At 43.6% G+C, this 12,819-nt stretch overlaps 1 protein-coding gene across 1 annotated transcript in view; it reads left to right on the top strand.

The window, feature by feature from the left end:
• LOC110534153 (phosphorylase b kinase regulatory subunit alpha, skeletal muscle isoform) overlaps positions 1-12,819 on the top strand; it is a 32,020-nt gene that overhangs the window by 17,862 nt on the left and 1,339 nt on the right. The window contains exons 17-30 of the mRNA XM_021618860.2: positions 55-133; positions 1,611-1,681; positions 2,231-2,395; positions 2,544-2,620; positions 2,723-2,868; positions 3,006-3,159; positions 3,933-4,012; positions 4,155-4,233; positions 4,375-4,504; positions 4,741-4,842; positions 5,016-5,119; positions 5,257-5,301; positions 11,850-12,011; positions 12,155-12,208. Coding sequence (XP_021474535.2) covers positions 55-133; positions 1,611-1,681; positions 2,231-2,395; positions 2,544-2,620; positions 2,723-2,868; positions 3,006-3,159; positions 3,933-4,012; positions 4,155-4,233; positions 4,375-4,504; positions 4,741-4,842; positions 5,016-5,119; positions 5,257-5,301; positions 11,850-12,011; positions 12,155-12,208 — 1,448 coding nt within the window. The remainder of the gene's footprint in view (positions 1-54; positions 134-1,610; positions 1,682-2,230; positions 2,396-2,543; positions 2,621-2,722; positions 2,869-3,005; positions 3,160-3,932; positions 4,013-4,154; positions 4,234-4,374; positions 4,505-4,740; positions 4,843-5,015; positions 5,120-5,256; positions 5,302-11,849; positions 12,012-12,154; positions 12,209-12,819) is intronic.

Genomic DNA, 12,819 nt, shown 5'->3' with positions numbered 1-12,819 from the left:
GTATACCGTACGTAACGTCCTCCTGACAATCCACTCTCTGGAACTCTATTTCAGCTGATGACCACAAAGCGCTGGACCCTGCAGTACTAGCCGTTCTGAGAAAACTGCAGGATGGTTACTACGGCGGAGCAAGGTGAGGTGTTCCTGATAGAAGAATGGCTAATTAGATCGTGGGATTGAGTTCCACCGACTGGCCTATTAGAATGATCAACGTCAGTGTCAAAAGCAGAAAAGGACATTTCCTAAAGGGAAATGTGTGTCTGTGTGGTCTGGCGGTATTTAATGGTTGTGAAACAGTGTTAGTGACGGCAGAAAGTAGTGGTGTAGGGATTAGTAGTAATAGGGCTTTCATAGGCTATGTGTATGTTATAGTGAGTTATTTTAGGGTGGTTGGTAAGTGCAGAGTTATTATAGTGAGCTAGTATAGTCGGCTAGAGTGAGTACTTAAGCTCTGAACAATGTTTTAGTTTGAACGTTCTGATAGTTCTGTGGACATGATTTCAGTTCAGAATGTTGAAGCCGTTATTCCGCCATTGAAATAAATGGCGACGCAACAAGCTTTATAGGTTATGAAGTGTGAGTTGAAGCAAAAAAGCTGTAGTGGAGCAATCTAAGTTGAGTCGGTCTGCACATTTCAACGTTGGGTTGGTGTTTGTCGTTGAAACGGATCAAGAGCAGTGGCGAATCTAACGTTTACCTTTGAAGTCTACGGAGCTTTTACGCAAGTGTCGAATGGATATAGTTTAAAAAGCACAAATAATATCAACAATGCTTTGATAAGCAATATAAATTGGGTCAATATGTTGGTTTGGAGTATGCAGCATAAATGGTTCAAGAGCAGGGGCAAATCCATCCTATTGTAGCCAATGGAGAGTTTATACTAATATAAAATGGTTGTAGTTGAAAAAGTATAATCAGTATAAAAATTATTTTGGCAAGCAATCAATTGTGATTAATTCAGCACATTTTAACATTGTTCTTGAACTGTTTATGGTTAAAAACACTAAACCAATTGTAAAATGTGCAGACTTACACAACTTACATTGCTTGTCAAAAGTGTGTTGATACTACTGAATGTATACTTTTTGAACTATAACCATTTCACATTTGCATAAAAGCTCCATAGACTTCAATGGTAAATGTGGACACGACGCCGGCAAATCAACATATTTTCCATTGAAGCCTATGGAGCTTTTATGCTAATTTAAAATGGTTATAGTTCAAGAAGTATACATACAAAGCTGAATACAAGCACCCTATTCCAGTTTTCAAGTTTGAATGGCGTTTGTAGCTTAAACGGTTAAAGACCAGTTACGACCGGAATTTTGACGATTCGAACCAATGAACATTGAAATCCATTGGGAGTTATGCAAATATGGTTGTTGTGTGAAAACTGTAAGTAGCATCAAAAAGTTGTTTTCAAGCACACTGAAGACAGTCAGCCTGCACACTTTAATGTTGTTTTGGTGTTGGTAGCTTTTACAGTTTTGGCACTACAGGTGACAGCGGAAAGCAAATAATAATACGAGTAATTGTCGGATTTTCAAAGTCGTTCTTGCTTTCAGCACGCACACCTAATGACGTTGGTTGCTCTTCCCCTCCTCATGCAGGGTTCAGACAGGGAAACTGTCCAAGTTCATGAATACTTCCTGTTGCTCTCAACTGTCCTTCATGGACGATGGTGAGCAGGGTGGTGACTACAGTGGTCACCATGACAACAGTGTCTGTGTGGTTACAATGCTGTTGAAGCTGTGCATGGCCTGATAGTGTAATGATGTTAGGGAGATGGGCTATAGTGGGTAAAGCCTAGGAAAATGACTTTTGTCTCAGGCAAAACATCGCAAGATCCTAAAGTTCATCTCTAGCAAAAAAAATGTCAGAAAAAAATAGGTTTACCTATTTTCACATTGCCGTAAACCCTTGTCAATACAACAACAATGCCTGTTTTGATTGGGTTACTTCCTTACCCTGTTGTCAATTCCCACACAACTAACCATCTTAAAATCTCCCTACCATCTCGTAAAGGAAACTGAATTCCTGGTTGTCTGTGACCTTTTTTTTCTTACATTTGACATTTCTTCTGTATATTACTGGAGTCTTCGTAGCTGACTGATAACAAGTCAGCTAACTGACAGTGTACTGGCTGGCTGCACGTGTTGCTCATTTTGTAAGCATGCTTATAGATTCCTTGAAAGATCATTTACCTGTGCGTGTGTCCCACTCTTTTCAGAGGTGGATGACCTGGCTCAGTATCTGGACCAGTTACTGTCCATACCGAAACACAGCGAAAAGATCAGCTCCCATAAAGGCGGTCTGAACCGCTTCCGGGCGTTGGCCAGAAAGACCTGTGAGATGGTCTCACTGGTGCACAAAGCACGGGAGCTCGACATCCACAGTGAGCCGCGTGCCTTCTACTCTATACTATCTGTCGTTTTGTGGAGGACTTTTTTGTTCTTTTCTTGAAATGTATTTCAGATAAACCTCACACACACGGTCACCATCTGGGTATCATTACAATGTTCCTCTGACCTCTCCCTCCACAGATGTGCACATGTACCTCCCAACCAAACTGTTTCGCTCCCGTCAGCCAAGCCTTCACCTGGTGGATGTAGATGGCAGGGTATGGCATTGTATCTTGTGAATGTCATGTCTGCGGATTGTTAACCAGTATGATGCTGTATCCACACAACACTGAGTTGTGCACCGTGTCTCTGTCTCCCAGGGCTCCAATGCCACACCTCCAGCCCAGATGAATTTGCCCAGGGACACGACTGGAGCTATAGACTACCAGGCCCTGGTGCAGGTGCTGAAGCAGACCCAGAACCTTCAGGATCAGGCCGACATCCTCTACATTTTCTTCAAAGACAAGTAAGGACCCATTCTAAACCACAAATTTCCTATACCCAATGAGTGGTTGGTTTTGGTTTTGCTGGTTCATACTAGCTAGGTAAATGTTGTAGAGATGGGCTGATTTGTGTTTGTCTGTGTGTGCGTGTGTGTGTCAGGGGTATGGACTGGGACACTAAGCTGCACGGTAAAGGCTCCACTGTTAGACGACTGCTGAGCAGTCTGTACGACAAGGCTGGGAACCTGAAACACTGGGGCCTCGTCCGCATGATCTCTGGCATGCTCCGGAAGAAAGTGGAGGAGCTGGATGAGGTATCTATCCACTCACTGCCACACCACACCATTGATAGGACTGGTTACACTTGAACTTGGTGTCGGAAATTAGCCGCAGAACCACAGACACATTTCAAATCCATTCATAACGGTTTATCCTCCTCCTTGTTGATTCATGCACTGTTATTTAATTTAATCCAAAGTTCTTTTTAAAAAAAAAAAATGTTTACCCCTTTTTCTCCCCAATTTCATGGTATCCAATTGTTGTAGTAGCTACTATCTTGTCTCATCACTACAACTCCCGTACGGGCTCGGGAGAGACGAAGGTTGAATGTCATGCGTCCTCCGATACACAACCCAACCAGCCGCACTGCTTCTTAACACAGCGCGCATCCAACCCGGAAGCCAGCCGCACCAATGTGTCGGAGGCTACACCGTGCACCCGGCAACCTTGTTTAGCGCGCACTGCGCCCGGCCCGCCACAGGAGTTGCTGGTGCGCGATGAGACAAGGACATCCCTACCGACCAAGCCCTCCCTAACCCGGACGACGCTAGGCCAATTGTGCGTCGCCCCACGGACCTCCCGGTCGCGGCCGGTTACGACAGAGCCTGGGCGCGAACCCAGGGACTCTGATGGCACAGCTGGCGCTGCAGTACAGCACCCTTAACCACTGCGCCACCCGGGAGGCCCCCAAATCCAAAGTTCTTAAATGACAGGAAGGTAGTGCCACGTCTCAGGTGATCAGATATACCATTCCAATGTTTTTTTGACCTCTGAACTTTAGGTGTTTTTTTTTTTGCTTTGTTGACAGGCCTGTTCAGATCTGCTGGCCCACCAGAAGCACCTGACAGTGGGTCTCCCCCCTGAGCCAAGGGAGAAGACCATTTCAGCGTGAGCTCACCGTCCTCAATCCTTCACACACCTGGCACCCTCATGACAGTATTCAGCATATATTTTTTAGAAAGAGACCAAATGGAGACAAGACAGAAACGAGCTCTGCTTTGTGAGTGATGTTGTCATTGTATCCACATAGCCCCATGCCCCCTGACAAGCTGGCAAAGCTAATTGATGTGGCCAGTGAAAATAATCTAACCATTGCCATTCTCACTCAGGTAAGGATGATATGAACGCCCGTGGCTCAGATATTCAAATTATAATTCTCAATGTAATGGTTACTACTAGTCCCAGCGGTATGTTAAATATTGATTTGTGCCTCAGCGTGCTGTACACTGGTGTTTGTGTTCCCCCTGCAGGAGATTATGGTGTTCCTGGCAATGTGTATCCGCACCCAGCCAAAACTCTTCAGTGAGATGTTCCGTCTCAGGATCGGACTGATCATCCAGGTCATGGCTACTGAGCTGGCCCAGTCCCTCAACTGCTCTGGTGCGCTGACATAGCACTAATGCTAGGGTCAGATGTTACAACCTTCAGATTGATCTTAGTGATGGTTCCTTCCATTAAGCTATACAGTATACGATGGCATCACTACATTAGACGTTTGCCGACAGTCGGGCACATTTTTAAAGCAACCATTTCTATCATTTATATGTGATTTGTCTCTTTGAGGTCAGAGGAGAGAACATGTAGAAATAAGTGTGTATTCTCTGTGCGTGTTCCAGGCGAGGAGGCCACGGAGTGCCTGATGAACATGAGCCCTTCAGAGCTAAAGAACCTCCTGCACCACATTCTCAGTGGGAAAGAGTTTGGGCTGATGAAGAGTGGTGAGTGACAATGGCTTCGATCATCGTTGATATTAGTAGCTTACTGGAGAGCTGCTCAAAAACCAGCACGTACGTTTTCTCCGTTTCAACTTACTTGTATTTTGTCAAGAAGCCATTTTGTCTGTGGTGTTCTTTATTTTAAGTGGATAATTGTTCCCACTGTATATTTGCAGTGCGTTCGGGTGCAACAGGTACAGACTCCATTGCCATCCAGGATATTTCGCCTAACTCTAAGAGTGTGGGCGGGAGCAAACATCAGAGTAAAGTGAGGAAGCTGGTGAGGACACTATACTGTGTTATGTATGACTGCATACAGAAACAGTAAACATGACAGAGATCCAACAGCCTCCAACTGCATGGTGATCTACCAATGTGCCCGCTGATCGATTTGCCTTTTTACCTTGTGTTTTGCAGTCCTTATCCGTGCATTCCCTTGACATCGAGAACATTGAATCAGGGGTGAGTGGCTTGGGTCAGTGAGTACAGAAAGTAGAGATTGAGCATGTACACGTATGCATATACACGGAGTGCACAAAACATTAGGAACACCTGCTCTTTCCGTGACAGACTGACCAGGTGAATCCAGGTGAAAGCTGTCATCCCTTACTGATGTCACCTGTTCAATCCACTTCAAATCATTGTAGATGCCGTGAGACCATTGAGACATGAATTGTGCACGTGTGCCATTCAGAGGGTGAATGGGCAAGACAAAATATTTAAGTGCCTTTGAACGGGGTATGGCAGTAGATACCAGGTCCAAAATGATTGCCACCCTTTAGAAAGATGCGCAAAAAAGACTGTAAATTATACAATACAAATACTGAGCTATATTGTATGTAAAAAATAATATATATTATTTTATACTAATACAATTCCTCAGGGAAAGAGATTTTGTTTTCAATACTCCAGCACCCTCCCCTTGCGAGGATGATGGAACTGAGCCTTTTTCTAAAATGTTTTATGAGATTATAGAACACGTTGGGAGGGATCTTGGATTATTCCTCCATACAGAATCTTTTCATATCCTAGATATCCTTCGCCTGCACTTATGGACTGCCCTCTTCCAGTCAAATCACAGGATTGAATGTTTTACATAAGCAAAAACAAAAGACAACTTAACATTTACATACAGTGCCTTGCAAAAGTATTCGGCCCCCTTGAACTTTGCGACCTTTTGCCACATTTCAGGCTTCAAACATAGAGATACAAAACTGTATTTTTTTGTGAAGAATCAACAACAAGTGGGACACAATCATGAAGTGGAACGACATTTATTGGATATTTCAAACTTTTTTAACAAATCAAAAACTGAAAAATTGGGCGTGCAAAATTATTCAGCCCCTTTACTTTCAGTGCAGCAAACTCTCTCCAGAAGTTCAGTGAGGATCTCTGAATGATCCAATGTTGACCTAAATGACTAATGATGATAAATACAATCCACCTGTGTGTAATCAAGTCTCCGTATAAATGCACCTGCACTGTGATAGTCTCAGAGGTCCGTCAAAAGCGCAGAGAGCATCATGAAGAACAAGGAACACACCAGGCAGGTCCGAGATACTGTTGTGAAGAAGTTTAAAGCCGGATTTGGATACAAAAAGATTTCCCAAGCTTTAAACATCCCAAGGAGCACTGTGCAAGCGATAATATTGAAATGGAAGGAGTATCAGACCACTGCAAATCTACCAAGACCTGGCCGTCCCTCTAAACTTTCAGCTCATACAAGGAGAAGACTGATCAGAGATGCAGCCAAGAGGCCCATGATCACTCTGGATGAACTGCAGAGATCTACAGCTGAGGTGGGAGACTCTGTCCATAGGACAACAATCAGTCGTATATTGCACAAATCTGGCCTTTATGGAAGAGTGGCAAGAAGAAAGCCATTTCTTAAAGATATCCATAAAAAGTGTCGTTTAAAGTTTGCCACAAGCCACCTGGGAGACACACCAAACATGTGGAAGAAGGTGCTCTGGTCAGATGAAACCAAAATTGAACTTTTTGGCAACAATGCAAAACGTTATGTTTGGCGTAAAAGCAACACAGCTGAACACACCATCCCCACTGTCAAACATGGTGGTGGCAGCATCATGGTTTGGGCCTGCTTTTCTTCAGCAGGGACAGGGAAGATGGTTAAAATTGATGGGAAGATGGATGGAGCCAAATACAGGACCATTCTGGAAGAAAACCTGATGGAGTCTGCAAAAGACCTGAGACTGGGACGGAGATTTGTCTTCCAACAAGACAACGATCCAAAACATAAAGCAAAATCTACAATGGAATGGTTCAAAAATAAACATATCCAGGTGTTAGAATGGCCAAGTCAAAGTCCAGACCTGAATCCAATCGAGAATCTGTGGAAAGAACTGAAAACTGCTGTTCACAAATGCTCTCCATCCAACCTCACTGAGCTCGAGCTGTTTTGCAAGGAGGAATGGGAAAAAATTTCAGTCTCTCGATGTGCAAAACTGATAGAGACATACCCCAAGCGACTTACAGCTGTAATCGCAGCAAAAGGTGGCGCTACAAAGTATTAACTTAAGGGGGCTGAATAATTTTGCACGCCCAATTTTTCAGTTTTTGATTTGTTAAAAAAGTTTGAAATATCCAATAAATGTCGTTCCACTTCATGATTGTATCCCACTTGTTGTTGATTCTTCACAAAAAAATACAGTTTTATATCTTTATGTTTGAAGCCTGAAATGTGGCAAAAGGTCGCAAAGTACAAGGGGGCCGAATACTTTCGCAAGGCACTGTACATTGATGACATCACACTTGCTCAGACCCACATCTTCCGACAGTATCCACACCCAATGATCATCGAATCAAATGTATTTATCTAGCCCTTATTACATCAGCTGATATCTCAAAGTGCTGTATAGAAACCCAGCCTAAAACTCCAAACAGCAAGCAATGCAGGTGTAGAAACACGGTGGCTAGGAAAAATTCCCTAGAAAGGTCAAAATCTAGAGAGGAACCAGGCTATGAGGGGTGGCCAGTCCTCTTCTGGCTGTGCCGGGTGGAGATTATAACAGAACATGGCCAAGATGTTCAAATGTTCATAAATGACCAGCATGGTCAAATAATAATAATCACAGTAGTTGTCGAGGGTGCAGCAAGTCAGCACCTCAGGAGTAAATGTCAGTTGGCTTTTCATAGCCGATCATTAAGAGTATCTCTACCGCTCCTGCTGTCTCTAGAGAGTTGAAACAGCAGGTCTGGGACAAGTAGCACGTCCGGTGAACAGGTCAGGGTTCCATAGCCGCAGGCAGAACAGTTGAAACTGGAGCAGCAGCATGGCCAGGTGGACTGGGGACAGCAAGGAGTCATCATGCCAGGTAGTCCTGAGGCATGGTCCTAGGGCTCAGGTCCTCCGAGAGAAAGAGAGAATTAGAGTGAGCATACTTAAATTCACACAGGACACCGGATAAGACAGGAGAAGTACTCCAGATATAACAAACTGACCATAGCCTCCCGACACATCAACTACTGCAGCATAAATACTGGAGGCTGAGACAGAAGGGGTCAGGAGATACTGTGGCCCCATCCGATGATACCCCCGAACAGGGCCAAACAGGAAGGATATAACCCCACACACTTTGCCAAAGCACAGCCCCGACACCACTAGAGGGATATCTTCAACCACCAACTTACCATCCTGAGACAAGGCCGAGTATAGCCCATAAAGATCTCCGCCACGGCACAACCCAAGGGGGGGCACCAACCCAGACAGGAAGATCACGTCAGTGACTCAACCCACTTAAGTGACGCACCCCTCCTAAAGACGGCATGAAAGAGCACCAGTAAGCCAGTGACTCAGCCCCTGTAATAGGGTTAGAGACAGAGAATCCCAGTGGAGAGGGGGGAACCGGCCAGGCAGAGATAGCAAGGGGCGGCTCGTTGCTCCAGAGCCTTTCCGTTCACCTTCACACTCCTGGGCCAGACTACACTCAATCATATGACCCACTGAAGAGATGAGTCTTCAGTAAAGATTTAAAGGTTGAGACCGAGACTGCGTCTCTCACATGGGTAGGCAGACCATTCCATAGAAATTGAGCTCTATAGGAGAAAGCCCTGCCTCCAGCTGTTTTCTTAGAAATTCTAGGGACAATTAGGAGGCCTGCGTCTTGTGACCGTAGCGTACGTGTAGGTATGTAAGGACCAAATCAGAAAGATAGGTAGGAGCAAGCCCATGTAATGCTTTGTAGGTTAGCAGTAAAACCTTGAAATCAGCCCTTGCCTTAACAGGAAGCTTGATGTTTCTAATGTTTGTAAGACTCTGCCCCATCTAACTTCAGATCATGTTGTTTGTCTTTTTCTGTCTGAATTTTTTTCTATATTTTAATAATAAAGCATCTGACCCTTCCATTCTCTTAACGTAAACTAGAGGTTTTCAATGGGCTTCAAGTCTGGAGACAGATGGCAATTGCAAAATGTTGATTTTTGTGGTCGAAGGATGTCAAGGATCTGGAAAGATTCTAAATGGAGGAACGGTCTGAGATCCCTCCCAATGTGTTCTCCAATCTCATAAACATTTTAGAAAAATACTTTGTGTCTTTATCCTCACGAAGCGGGTTCATTCTATAATACTCAAAACAGGGGTGCCAATAATTTGGACCCATTTTTTTATTACCTGTTGAACAGAATCTCTTTCTCTGAGCAATTATGTTAGTATAAAATAATATAATTTCCCTTTTTTTAACAAGCATTATAGCTCAGTATTTGTATTATTTATTGTATACAGTGTTTTTTGCTCATCTTTATCAAGGGTGCCAATATTTTGTACCTTACTGTATATATGAATATGTACAGTACTTCAAATCATGCTGTTTGTCTTTTTCTGTCTGTATTTCTTTCAATATTTCAATATTAAAGCATTTGATCCTTCCATTCTCAGTCCAAGGTTTGGACACACCTTCTCATTCATGTCAATGGCGTGCGTACTGGGAGCGGAGTCAGGTGCAGGAGAGCAGAGAGTTGTGAACAGGCGCACACTTTATTGAGGCAGGAGAAACCAACAGACGGACGTCACTGCGTCAACCTCCAGCCAATGCAAAAGTGAAAACGCGCAAACAGTCACAGTAATACTGTATAAACACAATGACATACCTCGTGAAATAGAACACGGAATAAACGCATACCAGTAAAGCGCGTCAACATAGACACGTAACACAAAACAATCGTGCACAAAGACATGAGGGGGAACAGAGGAATAAATACATGTAGTGTGATTGGGGAATGAAAACCAGGTGTGCAGGGAACAAGACAAAACAAATGGATAAATTAAAAATGGAGTGACGATGGCTAGAAAGCCGGTGACGTCGAGCGCCCGTACAAGGAGAGGGGCCGACTTCGGCGGGAGTTGTGACAATTCAAGGGTTTTTCTTTATTTTTACTATTTTTACATTGCAGAATAATAGGGAGGACATCAAAACTATGAAATAACACATATGGAATCATGTAATAACCAGTGTTAAACAAATCAAAATATATTTGAGATTCTTCAAAGTAGCCACCCTTTGCCTTGACAGCTTTGCACACTCTTGGCATTCTCTCAACCAGCTACATGAGGTAGTCACCTGGAATGCATTTCAATTAACAGGTGTGCCTTGTTCAAAGTTAATTTGTGGAATTTATTTCCTTCTTAATGTGTTTGAGACAATCAGATGTGTTGTGACATGGTAGGGGTGGCAAAAACAGCTCAAATAAGCAAAGAGTAATGACAGTCCATCATTACCTTAAGACATGAAGTTCAGTCAATCAGGAACATTTCAAGAACTTTGAAAGTTTCTTCAACTGCAGTCGCAAAAACCGTCAAGCGCTTTGATGAAACTGGCTCTAATGAGGACCGCCACAGGAAAGGAAGACCCAGACTTACCTCTGCTGCAGAGGATAAGTTCATTAGTTAAAAGCCTCAGCATTTGCAGCCCCAAAAAATGCTTCACAGACTTCAAGTAACAGACACATCTCAACATCAACTGTTCAGAGGAGACTGCGTGAATCAGGCCTTCATGGTTGCTTGCCTTGCTGAAAAGAAACCACTACTAAAGGACACCAATATTAATAAGAGACTTGATTTGGCCAAGAAACACGCACAATGGACATTAGACCAGTGGAAATCTGTCCTTTGGTCTGACGAGTCCAAATTTGCGATTTTTGGTTCCAACCGCCGTGAGACACAGAGTAGATGAATGGATGATCTCCGCATGTGTGGTTCCCACTGTGAAGCATGGAGGAGGAGGTGTGGGGGTGCTTTGCTGGCGACACTCTCTGTGATTAATTTAGAATTCAAGGCACACTTAACCAGCATGGCTACCACAGCATTCTGCAGCGATACACCATCCCATCTGGTTTGCACTTTGTGGGACTATCATTTATTTTTCAACAGATCAATGACCCACAACACACCTCCAGGCTGTGAAAGGGCTATTTGACCAAGAAGGAGAGTGATGGAGTGCTGCATCAGATGACCTGGCCTCCACAATCACCCGACATCAACCCAATTGAGATGGTTTGGAATGAGTTGGACCGCAGAGTGAAGGGAAAGCAGCCAACAAGTGCTCAGCACATGTGGGAACTCCTTCAAAACTGTTGGAAAAGCATTCCTCATGGAGCTGCTTGAGAGAATGCAAAGCTGTCATCAAAGCAAAGTGTGGTTACTTTGAAAAATATAAACTATATTTTGATTTAACACTTTTTTGGTTACTACATGATTCCATATGTGTTATTTCATAGCTTTGATGTCTTCACTATTATTCTACAATGTAGAAAATAGTTTTAAAAAAAAAATATATATATATATATATATATATATATATATATATATATATATATATAAAATTAACAACTTGATTAGGTAGGTGTGTCCAAACTTTTGACTGGTACTGTACATAACTTCTGGGAATACAATACCACAAATGTGTATTATGTGATAAACTCAAGTGGTTTTATACGATCTAACAATGAAGAGAGAGCTTAACTATAAGTGTTTGTTTTCCCCTGGTGTGCTCCAGCGGTACAGACTCCCATCCATCGAGTCGTTGCAGAGCGCTACAGAAAAGTTGGCGGTGAGAGACAGCCGCCATGGCCAGTGGTTACGTAGGAGACGTCTAGACGGAGCCCTCAACAGAGTCCCTGTTGGCTTCTACCAGAAGGTCTGGTCCATCCTCCAGAAGGTGAGATGCTGTGGGCGACGGGTGCTGGTACTCTTTGCACAGTATTCCAAACACTTTGTTCTAGCTGGTACATGTATAATTAGCATCCGTGAAACTTGTTTCTACCTGGTTCATAGATGTAATTGCCCTACTTTATTTTTCAGTGTGACGGTCTATCTATTGTGGGGTGCATTCTCCCAGCGTCAACCACAAGAGAGGTACGCCCTAAAAGATCTCCAGGCTGAGCCACATCAACTTCACGTTACTCCTTCATCTAAATGATTTCAAATCAAAATCAAATCAAATTTATTTATATAGCCCTTCGTACATCAGCTGATATCTCAAAGTGCTGTACAGAAACCCAGCCTAAAACCCCAAACAGCAAGTAATGCAGGTGTAGAAGCACGGTGGCTAGGAAAAACTCCCTAGAAAGGCCAAAACCTAGGAAGAAACCTAGAGAGGAACCAGGCTATGAGGGGTGGCCAGTCCTCTTCTGGCTGTGCCGGGTGGAGATTATAACAGGACATGGCCAAGATGTTCAAATGTTCATAAATGACCAGCATGGTCCAATAATAATAAGGCAGAACAGTTGAAACTGGAGCAGCAGCACAGCCAGGTGGACTGGGGACAGCAAGGAGTCATCATGTCAGGTAGTCCTGAGGCATGGTCCTAGGGCTCAGGTCCTCCGAGAGAGAGAAAGAAAGAGAGAATTAGAGAGCACACTTAAGTTCACACAGGACGCCAAATAGGACAGGAGAAGTACTCCAGATATAACAAACTGACCCCTAGCCCCCCGACACAAACTACTACTACATAAATACTGGAGGCT

The sequence above is a fragment of the Oncorhynchus mykiss genome, chromosome 10 (genome assembly GCF_013265735.2).
Source record: "Oncorhynchus mykiss isolate Arlee chromosome 10, USDA_OmykA_1.1, whole genome shotgun sequence".
Taxonomy (NCBI): Eukaryota; Metazoa; Chordata; class Actinopteri; order Salmoniformes; family Salmonidae; genus Oncorhynchus; species Oncorhynchus mykiss.
Note: the sequence above shows the minus strand (reverse complement) of the source record. Positions and strands in the feature narration are given on the sequence as shown.